This window comes from Condylura cristata, unplaced genomic scaffold (genome assembly GCF_000260355.1).
Source record: "Condylura cristata isolate star-nosed mole 26May11 unplaced genomic scaffold, ConCri1.0 scaffold00015, whole genome shotgun sequence".
Taxonomy (NCBI): Eukaryota; Metazoa; Chordata; class Mammalia; order Eulipotyphla; family Talpidae; genus Condylura; species Condylura cristata.
In genome coordinates, this window is record NW_004567116.1 from 16933137 (window position 1) to 16943856 (window position 10720).

Genomic DNA, 10720 nt, shown 5'->3' on the forward strand with positions numbered 1-10720 from the left:
TATGCACAAATAAATAAATTTTAAAAAAAAACACAGGGTGTTCACAGTACTTTGAGAGGTGAGGACATTATGAATGAATCGACGGATAGCCCACATTCCAGGAACAAAAACAACCAGCAACCACAAGTCAGCCCAAACTTTCCATATTTAGGCAGAGAGAAAATCTTTACCTGACCTTTTTTATCTCAAGAGACCCCAAATAACATTCTTTAGTTTCTAAAACGCTAGTTTGCAATGAGAAGCTAGAGAATGCAGAGTAAGAGAAGTCATGATTCTTTTCTGAACTATGTAATGGGAAAAGTACACTATTTATAATGTGGTCTTTCCATACAGATTGCCAGTCCTCTGCATGTACAAAATAGTCAAAAGAACTGAATTTTCAATTCACTTTTAAATCAGAAGAATCTAATTAATCCTGGTCAATTCTCACTACAGATAACTCATTAAAAACAATTAAAATGTGATCGTTATTTTTAAATGCTGGTATTCTGATTAAGTTTTTGTTAAACATAAACACTAATCCAATACAAATGCCAAAGGTCTTGCCAGATCCTTTTTGTATGCTATTTCTGACTAGACACTAGTAGCTGACATTAAAATGAAAACTTCTGGAATGACAGGACTCACTGATCTAGTCAACAAATACAAGAATGCCCTCAACATGCCAGGCCGGGTCCTAGATATTAAGGGATGTTATCACTTGCTAACTTATACTCTCTAATGGGAAACAGTAAATGCTTAAGATATACATACAAACAGCAGTCATATTTTGTCAGATATTAAGTGGTGAGGAAAAAGACAAAGTAGGATAAATGAGGGACCAGAGTACACTAGTTGAACAAGATGAAGGGAAGTCTCTGTGAGAGGATCATCTGAGCACAGACCTAATGAAGAATCAGGTTATGCAAACATTAGCAGAAAAAAAGTTTTGGTTAGAAAATAAAAGTATAAAGCTCCTAGAGAATAGAGACCCTGCTATGTGTGTGGCCAGTGTGTAACATGGGTACATAAAGAAAATACAATACCACATGTTCAAAGAAGAGGCCAGATTTCTTGGCTTTTGTAAACTAAGATAAGGACTTCGGGCTTTTTTTTGCCCTAAATGTAATGAGTAGTCTCCAGATGGTTTTGCACAGAGAAACATCTGATTTACACATTAAAGTGATCACTCCCTGACTACTACATAAGTAAAGAGAACTGAAAAAACAAAGGCAAGGGACACAACTGCAATAGTCCAGGTAAGAAAATGGCTGCCTCGAGTGAGTGCATAAGTGTTTAAAAGGGAAAAATAACAGGCTGTTCATTTTTTTAATTGAAAGTATCAGTAAATCTTATGTAGTTAATTTTTGTGGGTAATGCATACTTTGAAATGGTAAGCTAAACATTATCTAGCTGAAATGTATCATAGTCAAGTCTAGCTGTCTGGAACAAGTCTGAAATCCACTAGCACGAAGGGCAAAATTAACCAACTAAAATGATCAATATATAACTACTTTTAATTTGATCAGACCATCTGAAAAACAGCAAGCATGCCAGCACAATATCTAAAGACCCAAAACACATCTGCTCCACATCTATCTTAAATGGCTATGAAATTAAAGTTTAAGTACAGGTTAATAATTCAAAAGCTGTAGCATGACTGACAAATTTCTGTCACATTATGGTTGTTTCAACCCTCCCTACTGATAATTCCCATTAAACCCCTAGAATTAAATAACAAAAGACCTATAAAAAAGTATTTCTTGTCAACACAATCCACCAAATACAACCATCATGAGATTTTTTGCACAAATATTACTAATTAATTAGCACAGTGACACCAAGCCAATTTTCTTACTGCTTCCTATTTTTGTATAGCAGACTTACTGCCAGGTATCATCTTCATTCTATTCACAATGAAAAGTGATCATGAATCAAGTAACAAGTTTCATCCCACTAAAATCATAGTAATATGGAGAGATTATGAAAGTTCATTAATGAAAGGAAAGAGAGCATAAAATCTCCAAAAATTGCACATAATTCACATACAACAAAAATGGACTTGATTTAATTAAGGTTCAGCCAAGAAAAAATTTTAGATACTATTATTAAAACAAAAACCCTTAAGCACTACCACTCTGAAGTTTAAACTACTGTGATACTCGTAACTACGTCAGAAAATAAGCTGTTTAAGAAAGTGACACTAGTTTTTCTACCTGTTTGAAGCTGTTCTTGCTGAAGTTCTGTTTGTTCTACTTGGTGAGGTTGACTGGAAAAGCTCTGGTTATAACTAGCTTGGTACTGATTTTGCTGTTTTAAAGTTTCTGGTTCATTAACAGGAGGAACTGGTGCATTCATATTGAACACCTAAAAGTAAACAAATGATTAGTTCATCCCTTTGTGCTAATAATTTCCCTAATTTTGATATGGTAGATCTCAGTGATGATTTTACCTCAAATATTACAGAAGTCTCTAACACTCCAATACCATAAACACACAAACACACATACACACACACACCATCAATTAATGTAAGTTTAATATTAGAAAAAGTTGTGTATCAGCTAACATTTAAACAAGGATTTAAGTGGGATTAAATCTAAGACACACAATTAGCAGTCTCAGAAATGCTATAAAAAAATCTTTGTAAAAGATACAAACCCAGGCCCTCCCTGGTGGCGCAGCAGGTTAAAGCACAGCACTAAGAAGCTAAAGCCACTTCCGCATGAGTTCGATCCCCGCCTGCCCCAGAGGTGACCGACCATGTGGCACGGCAGACCTCTCCTGACCTGCCCGCTGCTCCCCTCAGCAGTGTACTTTGTTGATCTGCCTGTTCTGCTTCCTACTCTGTCTCTGGTGAACCCTCTCACCCTCCGCATCTCTGGCCTGTACCCCAGTTCTGTATGAATAAATAAATAAAATCTTTAAAAAAAAAAGATACAAACCTAGAATATCATAGAAATTGTATAAAGTTTGAATATTTATTGGTAATTTAATCAAAACTTAATTATTTTTAGTGTTTAACTCTATGCACATTCCTCTGAGCACTGATTTAGTTATATGCCATTGATTATTATATTTTATCATTTCCCAAAAACTTTACAATTTAAACGTGCTTACGGAAAACCAGAGAAATGAAATGTCTAAAATTTACTTTGAGATACCTTAGTAAAAGAAAACTACATAAATATGGCAAATGTAAACACTGGTAAACGTAGGTAATGATTTCTATAGAGATGTTGTAAAATTGTATTAATCTAGTCAAAAAAGGTTAAAACTACAAAACAAGATGAGGACACCTTGCCTAAAACCCAGATTTATCTCTGAGAGGGAGGTCAGTTTACATTCAATTAAATACACCCTGCAGTGCCTCCTTGGTGACACAAGGGGTCAAGTCTCGGCACTATGAAGCTATCCAGAGCTACTGCAGCATAATCCCTGGACAGGGAGGCAAACCACATGGCATAGCTAACCTATTCTGTCTCACCCACTGCTCCCCTCAGCAGTATTATATCAGTCAATCTGCCTATCCTGCTCGCCACTCCGCCTCTGGTGAGTCCTTTCACCCCTCGCGCCTCTGGCCTGTACCCCTATTCTTGTATGCATAATAAAATCTTTATAATATTCCTTACAGTTAGGTTAGATGCAGATTTCCACCACAGATGAAGAATTCTTACTAAAATTCTGACATAACAGCACATAGTTGAATTAATTTGCTTACCGTTTGCATGGATTGGAATGGAGCTGCATTTACATTGATTCCACTGCTATGTAAAGGTTTGCTTGTCCCAGCCTGGAATACCTGAGGCTGAGAAGCAGCAGGAAGGGATGATGATGCTGTAGTCTGGTCTGCATTTAAAGAGATTGTTGCCTAAACACAAAGTAAAAAAGATGTACTTTAGCAGAAAACTAAACTTAGCTCACTCTGTATTTATGAATGAACAAACTCAACTGTTTCCTGAAAGCAAAATACTGTCCTGCATGCATTAGATCCAAGAATCAGCATGTTAACAGAAATTTATTTCTGCCCTATTCACATGTGGCTCACCATGGCCTGGGGCTTCCCCAGTGGTGCAGGGGTTAAAGTCTCAGTGCTATCAAGCTATCACCAGCCACTGTGGCATGAGTTCAATCCCTGGCCAAGGAGCAGCCATCTCACCCGCTGCTCCCCTCAATAGTGTACTTCAGTAAATCTGCCTGTTCTGCTCAACACTCTGTCTCTGGTAAATCCCCTCACCCCCATTCCCCCACCCTACCGTGGCCTACACCCCGGTTCTCGTATGCATAAATAAAAATAAATCTTTTTTAAAAATGTTTATATGATCTGATATCACAACTTGCCTGAATCTGATCAATCGGTTCCTTCTGTGGTCGTTGCTCTGTAGCATGAGAAGGCTGGTACAAGGGTTGAGATGCAGTATACCCCTCACTTGTAGATGAAACCAAAGGAACCTACACAGAAGAAACCAAAATCTCTTTCTGTGATAAATGAATTCTCATACAAATAAGAGTGAAAAATAGCTGTACCTGTTAAAGAGACTATAATACCTAGCAAATGCAAAAGATATATATAGTTAAAGTTCAAAGTTAAGTAAACCTTTGTCCAACTATGAAGTCCCTCAAAGTATGTCTAAAATGGCAGTATATTATAATTACAAACTTAGATCTTCTCAGTTCAAACCTTAAAAAGCATCTTCATTATAATAAACTATTATAAACAAAAGAATTACTAAAAAATTTACATCATCCAAGAAAATGTAAACATGAACATAAAAGCTGTCACTAGCCATATGAAACTGGGACAGTGATCAAATTCCTAAAGTAACAGATAGACCCAAGAACTAAGTAAAACTTAACCTGAAAAAAATTATGTATATCACTCTTACCTGTGTAGCTTCTGGTTGTACTGGAACTTGACTAGGTTGAGCAAGTCTAGACTCAGAATGAACTGCAAAATTGATCATTAAGATATTATTATCACAAATCAAAATTTCTTTCAAATGATATCTACTCAGATATTAAAGCCACATTTCTACAGTCAAATTCTAAACTTTTCAGTGACCATGAAGTAAAATTATCAAGTAGAGGTAGACATTTAGCTTTCAAGAATCCTGATTTTTCTGCTAATGACTGTCAACCCTTACAGTTGTTCTCAAGTTTGTACTTTGCATAGACAAAGTAAGTTGTTACAAAGTGCTATCAAAAAAGCCTATTAAGTCACTAACTATAAAGAAGCACTATTCTTACTCAAGGCTTAGATTAATAAAAATATAAATACACCTTTAAAGTAGCCTGTATATACCCGTTGGTATGCAAACTACTGCCAATTTCCATCATCTTTCTATTTCCCTCCCCAACTATGGGTAAACAATCAAAAATATAAGGTCTTTGGTTAGTCATTTAAAAATCATTTACTTTCACTGGAGAATCTAATGCACTCAGCCGTACCTGAGTACCTACTTTAGCATAATTTATTAGCTTGGAAAACTATGTATTTTCTTCTTCTTTAGAAGTAAACACTAACAACTAATTCCTTCCCAGAAGGCTGAATCCTTCTGTTTTCTCATTCTTGGTCAGAGATGTGAGCACTATCAGAGCTCCCTTCACTTGAAGAAATCCTAACTACCCTAGCAAATTAGCAGTGTCAGTAAACAGGCTTTTTCTGATCAACTCCTTTTATGACATTTAGGAGTATATAACATTAAATATGCTACTTCAGAAGTTCCACTTTTGTGCCCTTAATGCTGACATATTCTAGGAAAATACTAAGACTCAAAATTAACAGTGGTCCTGGAAAGATGATATACCTAATCCAATACAAAAAACTGTTGTATTAGTGCTACTTCAGATAATGGTTTAAGCTTAAAATGAGCTTAAATGAGCTTTAAATGAGCTTAAAACTTCAAATATCTTCTTGAATACTTCTCTCCTTTCCTCTTTTAAGTATTCCCTTTCCTTCATTTAAGTAATAAAATTTTCAAAATTCTCAAAAGCTATAAACATTCTACAGAAAAAGACAACTCTTATTTTACTACCCCTAGACTAATTTTGAAATTTAAGATGTTAAGCAAAACTTCATTTATACAGATACAGAAACAGGCAAAATTGGTCTTGCCAGAAAGTAGTTAACACAGGACTGGAAAAGATGGTGATCGGTACCGGAAAACTTAGAGGGAACACAGCAGGCTTCTGACACAAGTAACTTCTGGGTGCTCTTATGTTCAGTTTGTGAAAACTCACTTAACTCATTTGCCAAGTACCTTTCCATAATTTATAAGCCAACAATAAACAAAGAAAAAAACTATGATACTATGGTTTTTGTTCATATTATAGGAAAAAATGTTTCTTATCAAATTAAAAGATACAAGATTTCAAAGTTAAACATTAAACAGAAAAACAAAATTAATTTTCACAAACTTATGAAAGCTGTATCACTGGCCCTACACTATCATCTCTCATATCTATATATACCACTACTAACCTGGAGGGCAAACCAGCTGGGGCATGTCCATATTTTGTGTTGGATTCATAGGCTGTGCAGATACAATGGCAGGATCAAGTGTCTGATTTTCAAAATCCAGCATTGAATCCTAAAGTTAAGATATAATAGAATTGGCTTAAATAATATAAACCTGTAAACCTTCTGATACAATGTTTAAATTTCACCTACCTGTATAAAATTATAGGGTCCCTGCATCTGTGCCATAAGGTCCTGTACTCGCTGCCTTCGAACAAGGGGATCTGCCTGAGCCACTGGAGTCAAAGAGTGGGGTTCTGGTACAGAAGGAGATGCAGCCTGAGGTTGCTGCTGGAGTGAATTTACCACCTGAAAGGCAGAGCAAGCAGGGGCAGCATGAAAGAGTTCTATTTATTACCATCATGACTGTGGGCCCCCAAATTACATGCCATCTATATTGTAAACACAAAAGTAGGCTTTAATATATTTATTCAAGCTGACCATAATTCTGTCATATTTAATGTTCTAAGGCTTTTCTTTTACAGTAGTCTCAATTTCACAATTTCAGATTCACCTTAAAAACTCTTTCAAGACTACCTTTACTTTCTAACATTCTGTCTGCCAGTATCACAGGATCAAGACACTACCACCTCACCTAAACTTCTACAAAAGCCAAAACTCAGCTTTTCCTAGCTCTAATAACTATTACTAATGATTGTTTTTAATAATTCTATGCTTTACTCCATCAAATTTATATTCTTCTATTTGCCTTGAGTCTGGGCAAGTCATAACTGTATTTCCACTATAACCAATATTGACAAAATGATTGCTTTAATTTATAATGAAGACCAATGAAGTTATAATAAAGTATAACGATCTGCTATTCTACTATCAGGTTGCACTATAAGATCCTAGAATGCTACCTGGATAGCATTCAGAAAGGTCCACCTAACTAGGTATTAAAGAACAATGTTAAGTACAGTTCAGTACTGACCCCCTAAAAACAATGCCCATGGACCCAATCTGTTTAGTCAAGAACCCACCGATTTGCACCCCATCATATAAATCACCATTCTAAAAGATCTTTTTAACTATTTACTTTTAAACCTCCTCCAAAATTTCTGAACATACAATTTAGCAGATACACACTATCTTACTAGGGTTTCATCTTACTACGCAACTTTTTAGGTTAAGGGGGGGGAATTCTTTACTCAATGTAGCAATAACACATATTGGCACTTTAGCAAAGGTGAAGGGTGGGTACTGGTATAATGATACCTTTAGAAAATAGTCCTAACAGAGTAACATTAATAGAAAAGACATGCTATTCACAGCTCAAAGTTATTTTTCTGTACTTCTGAAAATACCTACCAAAAAAAAAATCTACAATAAAATGGAAAAGAACACTAAGACCAATTTTGGAAAAGCCTTTTGATTTTACCTTATAGGTAATGAGGCACTACACCAAAGTTCAAGTAATTTAATCAAAACTAATTTTTCCAGTAATTAATTTAACCAGATGGCCTGAGGCAGTCAAAGATAAATAACAAAAAGGTCCCTAAACTAGAGATGAATACCTGAAAAATAGTAATGGACGTTGAATGATAAATCAATAAACACTACTAACTGAAGTCCAGAGCCTCATATCAAAACAGCAGTAGGGGAGTGAAATAGTCCAAGATGACTCTGATACACCCCAGTTGAAGGTGGGTCTTCCTGAAGACTATCTATGATAGTCCATACCTTTATAGAGCAACCTGATTATTAACATAGACAAATACTTTTAATATTATGATTAATCCTAAATTATACTGACATTTTTGTGTATTCTTTGTAATTGTATCAGCAAAGCAATGAGTTTATTCAGTGCTCACAAGGATTAACAAAATATTTTCTAGACATTAAACAGTCTTACTTAATTCTTAGATTAAAAACTGCTAAAAGACATTAACTCTGCAACAGAGAACTCTTACCTCGACTGTTTCAACTGTCCATTCATCCACCTGCTCCTTTTCACCACTGCTGAATTGTGTTTCTGCCATAAACTGTCTATTTACATACTGTAAAGCAAAGCAAACATATGAGACCTCTGTTTCTAAGTCAAGAAGGGAAAAAGAGTCTTAAAAAAAAAAAATACCTCTGTGGATTCAACTTCACTTTGTTCAGCATATTCTTCTGCTGGCTCAGGTTCTAAAGGTTAAAAAGTGATACAAGAGAGTTTAAGAAATCATAAAGTCATTATTTCATTAAACTCCAAATGAATAGAGTTCACCATCACAGTTCGAATTTATGTATGAATTAGTTTAAAAGTTTCCTTTACCATATATTCCAAAAAAAAATTAAAGTTCTGGACAAGTACATTGGCAATAAAGAGCTATTGGATTGTCAGAAAAGTCCTGATATATTTTTTCTCTTTTCTAAGCAAAACCACATGACTTTTACGACAATTCAATAAATTAAAACATCGGTCCTTAGAAGTAATAATATACAGCAGCATATAGATTAAAGTCTTTATTCCATAAAAGCCATAAAAGTGGAGGGGGGGAACCTACCACCTTATGTTTATTACTAACCACAAAATTCTCCAATATCCAATCTTCCCATCGAGTTTCAATCTAACAGCTAACAACGTAAGTGCTTACTGTGTCAGGCTCTCTCTCTACACATACTTCAAACATTAATTCTAAGAGCTGAAGCCAAGATTGTAATCTAGGCACTACAACTCTAGAGTCCATTTGTTTAAACATCACAAAATTTATTCTCCAACAATATGCATTTATACTCAGAATACTTATATACTTACATACTTATATACTCATCAACTTATATACTAGTACTCATAGTTAAATGTTTAACCACTATCATGCTTTGAGTTCATTATAAAAGCTCTCATCATCAAGGAATTTATAGTTCAAAATTATGGAGTTATAATCTCCCCATCATTAAAATATATATGTATTATTCACCTCATACACTGGCATGGTAAACAGCAATCAGTTTGGGCATGTTCGCTAAAAGCTTATTTGAAAAGCCTTACAACATTTGCCTCTTATCCAGACTCCAGCCTACCAAAAACTATAACAAAAGAAGTGTCAATTTGTAACACTGACCAAGGACCAGAAGACAAATGACTGACAGTAATATCTAGGAATTTCTTTTAATGTGCTTAATGCTTAGTATTTTGTCATGTTTCAATTTCTTTAAAAATCTGAGCATACAGGTGGCGCAAAGGGTGAGAGCACAGCACTACAAGAGTTCAATCCAGGCCCCAGAGGTGACCCACAGGAGGAGGCAGACTTCTCCTGACCCCACCCGCAACTCCCATCAGCAGTGTCCGTCATTGATCTTCCTTTCTTCCTATTCTGCTCCCTACTCTATCTCTGGTGAATCCTTCACCGCCCCTACACCTCTGGCCTGTACCCCAGTTCTGTATAAATAAACAAATAAAACTAAAAAAAAAAAAGGCCCTCCCTGGTGGCGCAGCGAGTAAAAGCCCAACACTAAGAAGCTAAAGCCGCTTCTCAGCATGAGTTCGATCTCCGCCCTGGAGGTGACCCACATGGCATGGCAGACCTCTCCTGACCCACCCACTGCTCCCCTTGGCAGTGTACTTCGTCAATCTACCTGTTCTGCTCCCCACTGTCTCTGGTGAAGCCTTTCACCACCATCTTTAAAAAAAAAAAATCTGAGAGTACATATATAACTAAAGGGTTAGCTTGAATTTATGGCAAAGGAAAACAAAACCAGGACCCTAAACATCAGCTCCTATCCACCTCAGTACTCACCAGCTTCAGCTACATGATCTTCAACTGTAGGTGCAGAGGCCGCCTCTTCTTCCTCACATAACCCATTCTGGTGGTTGTGGGTGCTGTCAAAGTAGTTTGACTGGAAAACACGCTCGACAATTTCTTTTAGAGCCTTATCTAGAAAGAAAACATGAGTTAGTGTTAGTCTACCAGAAGAAGCCAGATATGAAGAAGATTTAACATTCTATGTAGAACTACAAAAAAACCTGTTAACTATTATTACTAAAACACAAAGACACTGAATTCCAAGAATGGAAATTTATTATAAAGTATTTAAAGTAAATTAGTCCATCCCATCTGACAATTAACATATATTCACCTAATATATTAGCAATGCGTTAGAGACTGGGGATATATAGACATGAAAAGATCCATATCTGCCCTCCCGAAGTTTATAGGATAAGCTTAGCAGAGTCATCAAATACACACACAAAAAAACAATACAGGCCCTCCCTGGTGGCGCAGCGGGTTAAAGCAC

At 35.9% G+C, this 10720-nt stretch overlaps 1 protein-coding gene across 1 annotated transcript in view; it reads right to left on the reverse strand.

Annotated features, from left to right (window-relative positions):
- CAPRIN1 (cell cycle associated protein 1) overlaps positions 1–10720 on the reverse strand; it is a 33789-nt gene that overhangs the window by 5523 nt on the left and 17546 nt on the right. The window contains exons 7-15 of the mRNA XM_004682935.2: positions 10222–10359; positions 8574–8626; positions 8410–8496; positions 6650–6805; positions 6461–6569; positions 4866–4927; positions 4321–4431; positions 3701–3850; positions 2196–2346 (exon numbers count right to left, since the gene is read on the reverse strand). Of these exons, the coding sequence (XP_004682992.1) occupies positions 2196–2346; positions 3701–3850; positions 4321–4431; positions 4866–4927; positions 6461–6569; positions 6650–6805; positions 8410–8496; positions 8574–8626; positions 10222–10359 (1017 nt within the window). The remainder of the gene's footprint in view (positions 1–2195; positions 2347–3700; positions 3851–4320; positions 4432–4865; positions 4928–6460; positions 6570–6649; positions 6806–8409; positions 8497–8573; positions 8627–10221; positions 10360–10720) is intronic.